Source organism: Fusarium sambucinum, chromosome I (assembly GCF_050947815.1).
Source record: "Fusarium sambucinum isolate potato_lamoka chromosome I, whole genome shotgun sequence".
Taxonomy (NCBI): Eukaryota; Fungi; Ascomycota; class Sordariomycetes; order Hypocreales; family Nectriaceae; genus Fusarium; species Fusarium sambucinum.
The window spans coordinates 11,926,317-11,940,910 of record NC_139294.1 but is presented as its reverse complement, the minus strand read 5'-3'; the positions used below and the strand labels follow the sequence as shown (position 1 = coordinate 11,940,910).

Below are 14,594 nucleotides of genomic sequence, written 5' to 3'. Positions count from 1 at the left end.
CAAGTATTAGTCATGCGAGTACTTTGATGATGTACGTCAGACCAGCTTCAATTAGGCGGCACTCTTCTGTCAGTTCAATATACTCACATGGGCGGAAGGATCACCGTTACAACTTAGAAGGTCATAGCCAATATGGAACTCGACTCGGCGTCTATATATCGAGCCACTGTTGATTCTACGATTTTCACCTATTATTTGAAAATGAGTAGTGTGAACTTCATTGAATATTGAACGTCCTATTACGCCAAGTCTGCGAGGCGAAGCAGTTTGCTGAGCTTATGGCAGTTGTCGTGATTGGCCGCCCTGCTGTCGATCAGCAGCTGCCTATCTATTTTCAGGCCCTGCAGACCAAATTATTCCATGACGCTGCTGAGCCTGACCTGAACGTTATCTTCAGCTTACTTATTATTGGTGCGTCAGAAAATAGCGTAGTATGGTTCATAGGACATTAGTCAACTCGATGCCGAATTAAAGTCTTATCCAGTCTATCTGCACAGGTCGTTGATCGCTAAACTAGGGCTTATATATATCATCTAGAGAAGCCCATTTCGACATCACAACCCACTTGCGTGTCTCGGGATCCTTCGCTCTTCTGTTCCCAACGTCCCATTTCCCTCTCTTGACAGGCAAATTGAAGAAACAATGAGGAGTACCACCACTCAACTGAACATCTTTGTATTCAGGCTCTCGAGGATCATTGAAGGCGCACTCAACTGCACTGTTGATGACCATCTCCATGTTAACCCCATACTTGTCTATCGCCTTGTCCATCCAGTCCTTGGTAGGACGTCCAGGCTCACGATGACAAGGCTCCATATCACTCCCCGTGATTTCGCAGTTGGTGTCAGGCCAAGCGCTTCCTGGAGGGTTCTTTGGTAGAGAGAGAAGTTCGACACACTTGCCGTCTTCAAAGTCGGGTTTCCAGATGGCAGTCTTGTAGGCTTCGCGGCGCTGGTTACAGTATTCTTCACTGACAGGCTCTCCATATCGACTGTCCCAGACGGTAATGAAGCTGTTCTTTCGTGTGATTGCTTGCATGACTAAACGCTGTTCCTGCACTGGATTTAGTATGACAAAAACTAAGAAACGGAGTAACTTACAACAAATGAGCTAGATCGCTTGATAATCTCATCCAATTGTGAGCCCATAGCATCATCATTTCCAAAGAGCCATTTCCCCTCATTAAAGAACATGGCAGCTTGGTTGATCGTTCCAGGCTTTCGAGTCAAAGTAGACTCTGGAAGATTTCTCTGGTCTCCATAACCAAGAGCATCTTTCAATATGTCCTGGATGGAGCTGGATAGGCCTGAAAAATAAGCAGACATGATCTCATTAAGATCAACCATACCATCAGGCTTTTGTGGTGCCTTTTCCGCAAATAAGCCCACTATACCGAACAAACCACTGGCGAAGCCGAAAAGACCACCATTAGGTATGCCGTACGCACTGGCAAAAGAGAGAGAAGTTGATAATTGTGACCATATGTTGGCATATGTTTCGGGTGGTGCTTCAAAGTCGTTCTTGATTATGTCTAGTCTGAGACTTGCATTGATGGCAGAGTTCTGAACAAGCTCTTCGTGGATTTTGCCAAATACTCCGTGCAACGTCTCGACTTGTTTGAGAACCCAGTATGCTCGGGCATTTCCGTATCCATCTCTTGGACCGTCTGGATGTTGAGGATTAACCTTTTCTATTATCAGTTAGTCACTGCCTGAATACTTTCATCTCCATTAATTGCTCACGTATGAGTTTATCTAATAAAGTCAGTAAAATACTTGCGAGTTAAAGAGTTGTTTTGAACTTACAGCAAACTTCGCCTGCGACGTGACAGGTACCCGAGCCAGCCTGAGCACAGTTTGGCATCTCGCCGTCGAGTTTAAACACAGTCTGCTTCAGCTTCTCAAACCAACCTCTTCCGGTACCGGCTTCGAATTTGTGCTCTCTATTTGGGTCGTCGGGGTTGTTTCGTGAGATGAATGTGTCGAGCTCATAATCAGCGGCGGTGCCATACCAGAGTTTTACGTTCTCTTCAGCGCTGTCGCCGAAGGGAGACTGGCACATCAATACTGGGTCGGTTTGGTTGAAAACTACCGGGGTTTCGCTGTCGCGCTTTGCATCACCTCTGCGAGTGGTGAAAAAATCACCATGGATTGTGTAGGCAAAGGCATGATTGACTAACGCCAACGAAAGAAAGTAGCGAAGAAACATGGCTGAGATGGCCGATTGACAAATGACTGTTCTCGAGATTGCTGTCTTCAACAATTTAGTGGCTGTTTAGAAGCTTTTATGTATTGAATAATTGATCAGCCGCACAAAAATCTCTCGAGGATCGCACTATTGATTATTCCCCGGATTGTTAGCTTACAAGACCAGCTGAATGTGCCCCCAGAGCCTTATTTACTTTGACCAGGTTAAATGCATTCTCATTCGCTGTTCATCACCCCTGCGCGTCTATTGCAACCATTTAAGTGGATAAAGATAGGTCCAGTGCCACATGACACAATACACACAGACTGGGGTCTCACAATTGAGACCCTAGCTCAGTTCAGCCAACACACAGATGGAAGTGCTCCGGTGGAAATGCTCCGCCCCTTTTGCCTGCATATTAAGGACAGCCATAAATCGGGATCATAAACAAGAGCGCGACACGGTCTGATTGGAATATGGATAGGGTTGAAATAAGGTTGGCGCTTAAGGATTTCTACGGAAACAAGGTTATTTGCTAAGCCACCATGCAATAACCTCGGCGAAGCTGCCCAAACGTTACTCGTGGTGTCTACCTCACAAGCATCAGCCGCCAACTAAATAGATGTTGAAAGCGCACAACAAGTAAGCAGAAGTGCTCCTGTTTCTTGATCTACTCCCATACCATGCGATTGACCCTCAGTCATTGAGCACCTTCTGATCCTTGTTGGGTGAACTAAGCCGATTGATACTAAGCGCATCCTGATTTAGGTCTGTTTGATAAGTAGCAATACAAGAGTGTTACACCATTTACTTACTTAGGTAGATTGTCATAAGGATAAGAGTATTTAAAAGAAAGACCTTGCTATCTGATCTCAACGGGTTGAAAGTTGCAATCTTTCCCTTCGAACCACTCTCCGTACATCATCCCATTGAGGTAAGCCTCGCCTACAAATGTAAATTGGTTTGCGCTCACCTGACCAAGAATGAACGATGTCCGCCCCCCGGCAATAATTACCACACAGCCCTGCGGCCTCATCTCCTTAGATGATATCCCCAAGTAGCCTAGTTCTGTTCTCATCATACAACGTCCCCTCATATGTCGCATCAAATGAAACCTATAAGATTCCTCCTCATGTGATCTAGCCGGACGACCGGGGGGTAGATGTACCGCATCTGCGACACGATTAGTACTATGGATCAAAGGGGACCACGATTGACTGACTGTTATATTAGTATTGGCATGATTTTAGTGGATTGATAATTGGAGGAGGAAGAAACAGCTACTATGTATATAGCTCAGAAGCTTCTTCTATATAACCCTCATTATAGAGTTTAGTTATTGCCCTAATATATATATTCTTGGTAGGAAATTCAGTTATTAAGAGAACTTTATTTTAAAATAATAAGTTTTTAATTAATATAGATATTATATTGAATATTAGAGTTATTAAGAGGCTTAGGCTTGCATTTGCTTGCATTTGCTAGTAAAGTACAGAAATCAACAAATAAGATTCCTCCTCTGCCCTCATCTCCTGACTTTGACCGGCAGACTCCTTGTTACTACCTATTAATGTCGAGATCGAAATTCCTTGTGATATAGTGTAGACGACCATTGACAACTATGACATGTGCATGCTGAGTAGCGTATTCGTCAGGCAATCCGTGTCGGACAGATTTCGGGTTTCCCCAAGTGTAAGATAAGGCGTCGTAAACAAGTCGGTCATTGAGCTCTGAGGGTTCAAGCACAAATTGTAGCAGGAGAACTCCGTTGATAGAAGCTACGTCTGGGGTTTGTAGTAGATTGACTGGCCGGAGGAGGCTTACAGAGGTCGGGGATGGAAGTGCCTCGTATTGGAAGGTTTTATATTGAAGAGGAATATTCGTCATGATGCTGCCTGGGCAAAAATGGAGTTCTATGATCAATAGGGCGGCATAAAACGAATTTATTGTCTCTACCTAGCCTGGGCTTTGACTTAAGTCTGCCTCTTAATCTGCCTTATAATGAGCAATTCCTGCACGATTTAGAAGATGGTTGCCCCATTTACCAATAAGCAAAACAGAAGCGGTAACACTACCTGACCGAGCCATCGTAACCTCAGTCAGGTCATACTTTTCTGACCATATTTTTCATTACCCCGATGGGTTAGGTACTTCATCGAGAAGGTGATAGTCCATAGCTGAGGCCACATGTTATATACATAGCTGAAAGCGGCCCCCATTGCGTGGTTTCGACCTATTATATTCACTTGGATGTTGATCGAGAATATGCAGCAGCTTTCTTTTCCATCGATTGCCATGAACTTTTTTATTGGTTTGTTTTGGGGCAGCTGACACTCTAAAAAAAGCCGCACGCTTAACAGTAGATTCGATAACTCAACAGTGTGTGAACAGTAGTGTTTGCAGTAGAGCCACAGGCTTGAAGAGTTACATGATAATATTGCTAATATAAGTCGGCCACCTATGAGACAAGAGAAAAAATAACACAAAGAGCACATCGGCACCACACAAGCCATTGTTTTAATGCAGCATGATCTTGGTAAGTAAATATTACTTGTTGCATTCTATGACTACTTGCTGACGTGGTAGATATTGCATTTCATGTCCTACCTCTTGTCTCGTCTGACACACATCTTTCGTAAACAGCTATGCCTCCGGTCATCGCCTTGTACGCTTATAAAAGTTATTGACTAAGCCTTATCGTATCCTCGAAGTCTTGGTAAGATTCAAGATACCCTTTTGAGAGGAAACGGACATACCTATATACCCCGACGGAAAATTCGAGTAATCATAGCTTTGAACTTTGTCTCTTTCCAGGTTCTGTTGACAGGTTTGGAGTTTCCCCGATGGTGAGATCCCACGACGTTTGAGTAAGGTGGAGGAAGATCCTGCGTTGGTCGATGAATGCGTGGCCCAGTGAAACTGCAGCCTACACAACGGCATCCGTTTTGGGGCAAGGAACTGGAGGTGTAAGGAGTCTGTAAATCCACATAACGATCCATCTTCGCAAGTATTGATAACTTTTAACAGTGGGTAGGTAGCTGAAAGTAAGTGACTACTGGTTTAAATTGAGTGAAGGAACTTATAGTATTGCTGTTTGGATAATAATTCAGCGAGCTGTAGCGTATGATAGTGGGTTTCGGCGAATAATGCTCGGCGAATATCTCGCCGAAAAGTGACGTATATAGACTTTCGCCGATTCCACCGAACGCTAGGGTCAAAGCGCTGCTTCGACATGGGCTGGCAGCGAAAAGACGTCAGAAAGACCAGCGGCAAAGTAACCATCGATTCGCGCCAACGTCAGTAGCAACAATGAAGACACTTTGCTTTGGTCCCTGATAATTTGACGCCAGGCTATCAGCATCTCCTTGGACCTCGCCCCCGCTTCTTGTGTAGGTGATTGGATAAAGACAACCATGGCAAAACTTGACATAACGGCGAAACAGACATTCGACCCTTGATAGATTTCAGCAGAGTCCTGAGAAGAACGGAATATGGCCAATACTCACAAGAATACCAAAACTCGTGGAAACGAGGAGGTGATAGGTTCTTGACCAGACTTGACAGACTCGTAGCCCATGCCAAGGAAGACTGATGGAGGTTCTGAATGACTGTATCATGTGACCTAGTTCCATCGACGGAGCTCCTTAGTGGTAATTCAAGATGCGAGAGATCCGGTATATCCCAGCAAAAGTTCTCTACATCACGCGAGTGTAGCTCCATAAAAAGAGATGCTTCAGCAAGCTGTTGATCATCGACAACGAGTGGCGGTACAGCTGATGGCACGATGGGACGTAGAAGCGCTCTCCAGACATACGTGACCAAGGTTGCGTGTGCGATGAGTACTGCTGCTGGATATGATGCCTTGTCGTTGAGCATGCCATTGTTACTTGTTATTGTTGGTGACTCTGGGGCTAGTACCGAAGCGCGCCATGAGCTCAGTTGTTCGAATATGGGTTGTGCTGTCTGAATAGAAAGTGACAGGTTCTCAGAAAGCATTTGCGACGCTTTCAACGAACTACAAAAAAGTTAGCTCATGGAATCAGAGGAGCGATTGACATACTAGAAGGAAGACTGCACCGAGCGTGCAATTACCGAGAGGCGAGCCATATCCCGAAATGGCCTCGTCAACTCAGCATGTCCAGTATCTGTACATGGAGTAATTAAAGGAATGGTAAAGTCATTTTCTTCCAATTCACCAACATCCCACTCATCTTCAGAAATGTACGGAGGACGACCCATAAGTAGTGATAACCACTTGTCCTCAGTGTACAAAGCCCACCACAGGCGTGCACGCAGCTGCTTTTCTTCGGCAGGAACGGCGCACATACGAGTCTCAAGATGTAAACCTAGATTCTGTGCTATCCCTACCAAAGTGCCCAGCCAAGTCCACTTGAACGCGTCTGGTGTGGTGGTGAAATTGTGATTCGTAGTGGCATGGAGGTACATGATGCCTGCCTGCAAAACACTGAGATCTGGATTTCGTAGGTGTTCTTGTAGGCTTTCTTGTACAATGTGCCAGACGTCTTTGGTGGGTAACTGTTCTTGCATTTCAATGATGGAGAGGTGCTCATCGTTTCGAGCAAAAGGCAAAGCGAGACCATAAATAGCGCTTAGTAAATGGCAAGGAACATGTTCAAGGGCATCCGGCCCAGGGATTGGGTTACTGAGTAACTCCTGGCTGAAGTAAGTTGAAGATATCATAGGCATCAGAGGGTAGACATGTTTGTAGAAGCTGGAATTGAGTTAGTATTTGAAATTGTGAAGATCACTGTAGTTTAACCTACAGCTTGGTAAGCCTGATGCCCCATGATACAGGAATGAGTCCATTCAGCCTGGATCTCAAAGATATGATCTTGTTGAAACTCGTCTCATTTGTCACCTTTGGAGTCACGATAAAGTGCACAGGAATCTTCTGCCAGTTTGGAACTCCACCAATGTTGCGAAACTGTAGACCATAGAAGCTTCTAAGCCCATACTCGTCGAACTGACAATGACGTAGTAGCCACGGGTCAGACTCGGAAGAGGATCCCAGAAGGATTGATGTCTGTCCCTGTATATCATCCAGTGACCTTGAGAATTGAAGCTGCGTTGAAGCTGTGACACTACCAAGCGTTTGTGCTTGATGATACGGGACCTCGGTCTCGTGCGGGAATACCGAAGCAGTGGCTGCGAATATAGTTGGTCCATCAGAAGCTGAGTTCTGTTCGGCAGAAACCTGTTCTATACCGAAAGAGTTGTCAAGACCCAAAGTATCATCATGGGGGGCATGATTGAGAGTAGGTGAATGAGCACTGCTGGAGACAGATCTAGCCCTGCTATATCGCGTCGTGCGTCTTGATTGACCTTCGAAAGTACATTGAGTCTGAGACTGCGCGCATCGACGGCAGTGCGGTTTGCCATCCTCGATTTGACATCGAACTTTGCGGGCACGGCATTGATCACAAGGTCGACGCCTATTATGGAGTCGATAGATGCGTGTACTGGGTGTGTTGTGAGTACTGCCATCGTCTACTTCGCTATTGTCCATGTCGAGGGTAGAAATTGGATGAGCAATGCAATGGGTTAGATATTGAGTGAGGTTCAAGTACGGCTGATCTGGTTAAGAAGAGTCGAAGTTTAAAAGCTAATAGTGTTAAGTCAGAGCCGACACTGTTTGTGCTGCGGTACGTGCCCTGTTTTGGCGCGTTCAATGCTAACTGTGCCGCTACACCTCAACGGGCTAGTGGTTTGCACAACCACTAATCTCAAGGTAGAAGCTCGTTTGCTTCAATGGCATTCAAACAAAAGATGTCGTAGTAATTGTAGTTCTTAATTGTAATATGTATAGAGCTATGTACCAAATCCAAAACTATGGCAAGCAAATTATTCTTCTGTAACTGTCTAGTACAAGAACGATTGCCTGGTCAGAGGAAGAGAACTCGCCGGCTCCGACTTTAGCGCCATTCCATCGCAAGTGACAACCTGAGTAGAAACGAGGAATTAGCAGAAGTTAACATCAGCGTTGGAAAGTACTTACCAAAGTCTCAGGATCAACTTCAACTTTCGGTGTGGCATTGTTAAACTTGAGATCACTCTTCTTTACCGTTCGGCAGTTTTTGACAACTTCAATCTGCTTTTTGAGATTGTACGAGTGAACGTCTCCGCTCTGTGAAATGCTTGCTTGAGAGACAAACATGACGCTCGACTCGGGGTGGAGGGCCTGGGAGATCAGTCAGCAATGACTCATTAAATCGTTGTAATAAATTACTCACTCCATACATCGGTCGGCCGATCAAAGGTTCGACATCTGCAACACTGCAAAGAGTTAGCATTCTACCATGATGAGGGACGGTGAAGTCTTACGCTCCGTTGGGATCGCCCTGTATGAAGATATTAGTAACCGTGTTAGGTCATGGGGAAAACGAACTTACCATCTGTGCATACGTGATAAATCCCTTCTTCAGAACCTGGAATGGCTTCGTCCCAAACTCAGCAGGATCCCAAATGACCAAGTCGGCCAATTTCCCTGCTTCAACACTACCAACAACATGACTGATTCCTTGCGTAATGGCAGGATTGATGGTGTACTTGCTGATGTATCGTTTAATACGGAAGTTGTCCGCACCAGTATCTTTGTCTTCAGCCAGAGCTCCGCGTTGGACCTTGTTCTTGTGCGCTGCCCTCCAAGTGCACATCAGTACCTCTGCTGAACGACCCATGGCCTGAGAGTCTGAAGACATGATACTAATCGCTCCGATATCATGAAGAATATCCTCAGCCGAAATAGTCTCCTCTCGGATACGGTTCTTGAGGAATGAGGCATCATCAGGATTGTCCTTTGAAAGGCGGTGGCAGTTGGCAGCCATGTCGATATGCTCGTCAATCGTGTTGGTAGTGAAAGGCATAGTGGGAGTCGTGCTGCTAGGAAGCACATTTGGATACGCGACAAGTTTGATAACGTCGGGCGCATGGCCGCCACCTGCGCCTTCGACGTGGTACACGTGAATGCTACGGCCTTTAAAGATTGCTGCTGTGTGTTCGAGAAAGCCCGCTTCGTTGAGGCCATCGGTATGGATATGGCATTGGATGTCTTGTTCTTCGCAGACACTATGATCAAGCGTTAACATGATACATTCTAGTGGGGATGGGTAACTCACTTCAGACAGTTGTCAATTGTCGAGGGCGTGCATCCAAAATCCTCATGCAGCTTCAGGGCAATAACGCCCGCGTTGATCTGATCGAGGAGACCGACCCTCTCGGAGTCGCTACCCTTTCCGACGAGGCCAAAATTGACAGGTAGCTGATCACAAGCTTGCATCATTTGTCGGATGTACTTTTTACTCGCGGTGCCATTGACAGCAGTAGACGAGGTGCTGTTTACGTCAGTATCAAAGTAAAAATTGTGTTGAGGGGCTCACACGTACCTTGGTCCGGTACCGCCTCCAAAAAGAGTCGTCACACCGGATGAGATCGCCTCGAATGCCTGCTGGGGACAAATATTGTGGACATGAGTGTCAATTGCACCAGCGGTAACGATTTTACCACCGGCGTCGATGATGTCCGTGTTTGATCCAATTACCATGTTGCTAGAAACACCATCCATCGTATTAGGGTTACCAGCTTTTCCAATGCCAACAATGGTACCGTCTTTGATACCAATGTCAGCCTTGAAAATGCCAGTCCAATCAATGATGACAGCGTTGATGATAGCCAAGTCAAGACAATCAGCATCAGCACAGCCGCTTGCGGCTCCCATGCCATCACGAATAGTCTTGCCGCAACCCAATGTGCACTCGTCGCCATAAAACGTGTAGTCTTTCTCAACTTTTGCCCAAAGGTCAGTAGATGCAAGACGAATCAGATCACCTGTCGTAGGGGCATAAGCAGAGGCATACTTGTCTCGACTCATTGAGCATGGCTGAATAACGTTTTCATCCTTCAACGCTTCAGGCGAGTGTAGATAGCCCGCCTGTTGGAGTTGCTGCAGGATGTTCTGGGCGCTATTCCGGTTAACCGGACCTTTGGCAAGACCACTCCCACCTTGGATGACTTTTGAGCCTCCAATTTGAACGAGATTGATGGTTTTGGGCTCATTGGGTTCGAAGCGCAGAAACTCTCCGGCTGGAAGATCTAGATGGTAACCGTAGGCTTTTTCGCGATCAAAGTCGAGATCGGGGTTTGTCTCCATGAAGTGAAAGTGAGATCCGACCTGAACGATTAGTCATTTTGATACTTGTGAAGGGTTTGCATGACTTACATGAACGGCTCGAGTTCCCTTGTTGGTGACAGTGACTCTCACTCGGTCACGCCCTACATTGAGAATGATATCTCCAGCTTCCGCTGGTCGGATAGCACCTGGCATCGCCAAAGGATGAAAGTCGGCCTCGTTGATAGCCGGAAACAAGTCAGCAGGTGGAACTGGAATGAAGCTTCCATAGAAAGCCATCTTCAAGTCGCCATTGTCAGTACTGATTGGGTTGTGGATAGTGATCAAATGAGTTCCTGTCTCAAATGTGCCTTCAACCTGCATTTGCTTAAGTGTAGCAACCACAGATGGGTGGACATGTCGCCGGCCTAGAATCACTTTGCCAAGTTTCATGAGATCGGCGACAGAGTAATCTTCGTTGTGGATGATCTGATCAGGTTAGCAACATCAAAGTCGGCATTTTGGAAACTGAGAATACCTCTTGAAGAACGGTAGCAATGAGAGCCTAGATGAGTTAGTCTTTAAACATCCTTTTCTTGGAAGTTTGACTTACACTAGACTCCAGATGGTTCAGTTTCTTTCCATGAGCCAGTCGCTTCTGCGCAAGATGACCGGCGTGAGAAAAGACAAGCTTCTCAACCTTGAAGGAATTAGTATCAACAAAGTCCGTCAGTTACAGTATTTCTTACCTCGCGGGGTGTATAATGCATGCTTGCAGGTTTCTTGGGGTGTAGGATAGATGGACGGACTTCTGTGCCGGTGGTAAACGGTTGAGATAGTTATACTGAGGGCGTGGGTATGTATGCCGCAAGTTAATATATCCCGTCCTTATATCAAGTTCATATCATAGCTCCATTATGATGCACTTAAATCGATAATTAAAATCTCAGTTGTAAATTCGGCGAAATTAGACAATTGCGGCGACCGATCTGACTGATCAAGGCTTTCGGCGAAATGGCGCCGAAAGTGAGAGGCAAGGTCTAATTGATCCACAGATCCACACATCGATTCAAGCTAAGGTTTGTACCCAAGGACTTCCGCTGGAAACAAGTTTACTTGCTAAGCAAACACGCTCAATTTACAACATCTAGGGAAATTAAGCTGAGTTTAATTACTACTATCGAAGTGGCTTTACATCATATGTAAATTCAGACGCCATCGATGGGAGTAAGACTTTGCTCAAGAGTTACGCAGACTTCGACCACGACTTCTACCACGTTGCCTCAAGGACAATGGCGTTTCAGCATTTGTCAGTGTTTCAAATCCAATGAATAGTGGATGTTCACTAATCCCCGCTGGACGCTGACTCAATAACACCTTCTTAGTAGAAGGCATTTTGTGACCTAAATTGAAGGCCAGTGCATTGTAAGCTGGCTCCAACACTGCTAAAGTTAGCGGGCTAGTTAATGTTCTTGATAATTGTATAGGCACTAACTTGGATTCATAGTGTCGGGAATAGTGCCATTGCACAGCCACTCAGGAATGGGTTTCTCTTTTGAATCCAGTGCAGTATGTAACTCGAGGGCCGCCTTGACACGCGCACCAACGTCGGTAGATTTCCACACGTCCATACCTTGGATACGCAGCGTCTCGGCGATGTGTGAGATGGATGAGATGCCAAAACTGGTGTGGGCAAAATCTCGGCACGTCTCCTGCGTGATGCCACTAATTGGGAAGGTTTTTTGATTATACCAGTATTTGATAATCTCCGCCGTGGTATTGATCTTACCACGGCCTTGCACGGGATACTTTCCATCAGAAGTCAGGTAGATGTATGCAGGAACCCGGTCGGAGAATAACCCCAAAGACTTTTCATACAGAGCTGCATCTTCAAGGAAGACGGCAGCCCCTATAGTAGACTCAATCATCACTACGAAGTATCAGCAGATCCGTTAGTAACAATATACAGAAGAAGTGGACTGACCTAGTTCCCAGTTTCCATTCTTCCCCGGAGCACCGTTCTCGATCATGGGGATGTAGGCGTGTCGTAGCATGTCAGAGAACGTCTTGATACTCTTCTTGGGCCAGTGTTGATAGCTCGAACGCATAATTTCACCCGCACGTACCCAATTAGCGGACGACCAGGCCGCCTGCAGTGGTGCGTTGCTGTTGTTGTGGCCTTGGATCGTGCTAGACCAGGCATCCATATAATGGATGGATTTCTCCGCATAGTGCTTATCCTTTGTAATCCACCATGCCAATGCATTCATGTATGCTGCCATGGAATCCTCGCGCTCCTGATAACATCCAATGTTGGGCGTCGATGTCGGTCCGCATTCGACTGTCCCATATGGCTCGGCCGTTCGCGTAGGCGACATGTACGACGTGTTGAGCATGGAATCAAATGCCTCCGTCCAAGGATTCTCTCTACCTTCGATCCTCTTAGCAATGTAGTCGAGCTGCGGCCCGGAGACGAAAACTCCTGGATGAACCCATGTCTTGGGCGCGTTGGTTGGAATGGGAAGATAAGGAGTTGCGTTACTACCACTCGCCGCAAGTACAGGTTTAAGAGCAAAGGAAGCTTCCAAACCCAGCATCAGGAATTGGAGCTTCATCTTGTTCTTGAAATAAACATGCAACACTACCTCCAATTACAATAAATATTATAGCCCTAGTGGCTGTTTTATACCGCATCGTTGTACACTAGTCTCGTTAGGGTTACAGCAGCTGTCTACTTACCAATCTAGACTAATGCAAGGGTAAGCATTTATAAAACTGTAGTAAGTTCTTTTTTTATATCCGGAATATTAGTTTCCACCAATATTGTCCTATTACGACAGACCGTAGCCAATCAGAACAGACAATATGTTCGCTCCAAAGCCACATTGACGACATCACCATCAACTGACGTCAAATTGTTTTCTTTGCGAGTCTGACAGAATCTCCATTTTCCTGAGAGTTCTAAAGCTCACTTACCCAACTCTTTCTTAGCTGCTCCTATTGCATTGCTAATCCTCTTCTTTGGGTGCTTGGGTTGGGTTTATACCAAGTACCTTTAGTCCCTACTTTCAAATTATATAACCTACTAATACTCGTAGCTATTCAAGGCTTTTAATTATAGCATTCCATATATACGTTGACAAAACAACAATTTATAAATGATAGAATAAGAAGGCTGTACTTAAGGGATGCGCAGTGTTCCACTCATGACTTCTACTGCATTACCCCCAAGGTGAACGGTTTTGACCTTACGCTCTCCATCGCCATTCTTCTCAACCACAACATCAACCAGAATCAGACTTTCCCGACCCATCTCAACACCTTGAGTGGTTCTAAATTGAATGTAGTCATCAGATAGCTTGTGAACTGCCAAATAGCAAGCCAACGCACACGCAGCACTTCCCGTTGCAGGATCTTCCATTGTGCGCTTGACAAGTCTTGTTCGCACGTTTTGTACAAGTGCATTCCCATCGGACGATCTTTCGTTGTTGAGAAGCACAAAGTAGTATCTTCTTGAGTCGAAGTCATGTTTCCACCCTTCATCTTGCAAGTCTCCAGAGATGTATGACATTGCTCCAATCTTTGCAGCGCCCAACACATCCAGAGATTGCAATTCGATTAGCGCAAAAGTCATTCCGTTGACAATGCTGAACAGTCGGGCGCCGTCTTCAGCAGCAGCGACTTGAGCGATCTTGTCATCTGAACCAGCTTCGTACTCGGGCTGAGTGAGACGATGGGCGTGAAGTCGAACGTTGTGTGGAATAGCGGCACGTGCAGAGCCAGTGTCATCGAATTCAAGGTCAATTTCTCCTGCTTTCACAATCATGGCCTTGACACCTTGGGAACGGAGGAAGATTGCAGTGCCGATTGTTGGATGGCCAGCAAAAGGCAGTTCCGCTTTCGGAGTGAATATGTCGATATTTCTCTTGCTTGACTCGGATCGATTCCCAACATCGTGGACAAAAACAGTTTCTGAGAGGTTGAATTCGCGGGCGATGCGTTGTTTTTGGTCTTGAGTGAGGGGAGGACACTGGCTCGGTGGTGGGATTGTTACCACAGCCAATGGATTGCCCTCAAAGGCAGTCTTTGTAAAGACATCGAGAGTAGTAAACGTAAGACTCATTTTTATTTTAAAGTAATTGATGAGAGGAAATCTACTAGTGCTTAAAGTTGTTCCTCAATTGTGATCGTAATCACTACCGTATGAATTTGTGAGATTCGGTAGCTTAATGGGTCCTTTTCAAGCTAGCTAATTGTCCAGAGACTCTATATATAATAGTCA

General features: G+C 45.8%; 5 protein-coding genes across 5 annotated transcripts; all 5 read right to left on the bottom strand.

The window, feature by feature from the left end:
- Positions 1-513: 513 nt before the first annotated feature.
- FSST1_006623 (uncharacterized protein) lies at positions 514-2,208 on the bottom strand (the record flags this gene model as incomplete). The annotated part of the gene is made up of 4 exons (XM_083233009.1): positions 514-1,053; positions 1,101-1,690; positions 1,743-1,754; positions 1,806-2,208. 4 exons carry the CDS (start codon positions 2,206-2,208, stop codon positions 514-516), a joined length of 1,545 nt encoding a protein of 514 aa, XP_083090053.1.
- A 3,193-nt stretch (positions 2,209-5,401) lies between these two features.
- Positions 5,402-7,714, bottom strand: FSST1_006622 (uncharacterized protein; the record flags this gene model as incomplete). The annotated part of the gene is made up of 4 exons (XM_083233008.1): positions 5,402-5,640; positions 5,694-6,202; positions 6,248-6,919; positions 6,972-7,714. The coding sequence occupies 4 exons, from the start codon at positions 7,712-7,714 to the stop codon at positions 5,402-5,404; spliced, it is 2,163 nt and encodes a 720-aa protein (XP_083090052.1).
- Positions 7,715-8,067: 353 nt separating this feature from the next.
- Positions 8,068-11,082, bottom strand: FSST1_006621 (uncharacterized protein; the record flags this gene model as incomplete). Its single annotated transcript, XM_083233007.1, has 11 exons — positions 8,068-8,148; positions 8,204-8,386; positions 8,439-8,481; positions 8,530-8,546; positions 8,598-9,273; positions 9,324-9,539; positions 9,591-10,375; positions 10,424-10,801; positions 10,851-10,877; positions 10,926-11,012; positions 11,062-11,082. 11 exons carry the CDS (start codon positions 11,080-11,082, stop codon positions 8,068-8,070), a joined length of 2,514 nt encoding a protein of 837 aa, XP_083090051.1.
- Positions 11,083-11,802: 720 nt separating this feature from the next.
- On the bottom strand, positions 11,803-12,927 carry FSST1_006620 (chondroitin AC/alginate lyase; the record flags this gene model as incomplete). Its single annotated transcript, XM_083233006.1, has 2 exons — positions 11,803-12,242; positions 12,297-12,927. 2 exons carry the CDS (start codon positions 12,925-12,927, stop codon positions 11,803-11,805), a joined length of 1,071 nt encoding a protein of 356 aa, XP_083090050.1.
- Positions 12,928-13,493: 566 nt separating this feature from the next.
- FSST1_006619 (PhzF family phenazine biosynthesis protein) lies at positions 13,494-14,435 on the bottom strand (the record flags this gene model as incomplete). The annotated part of the gene is made up of 1 exon (XM_083233005.1): positions 13,494-14,435. One exon carries the CDS (start codon positions 14,433-14,435, stop codon positions 13,494-13,496), a length of 942 nt encoding a protein of 313 aa, XP_083090049.1.
- Positions 14,436-14,594: the final 159 nt, after the last annotated feature.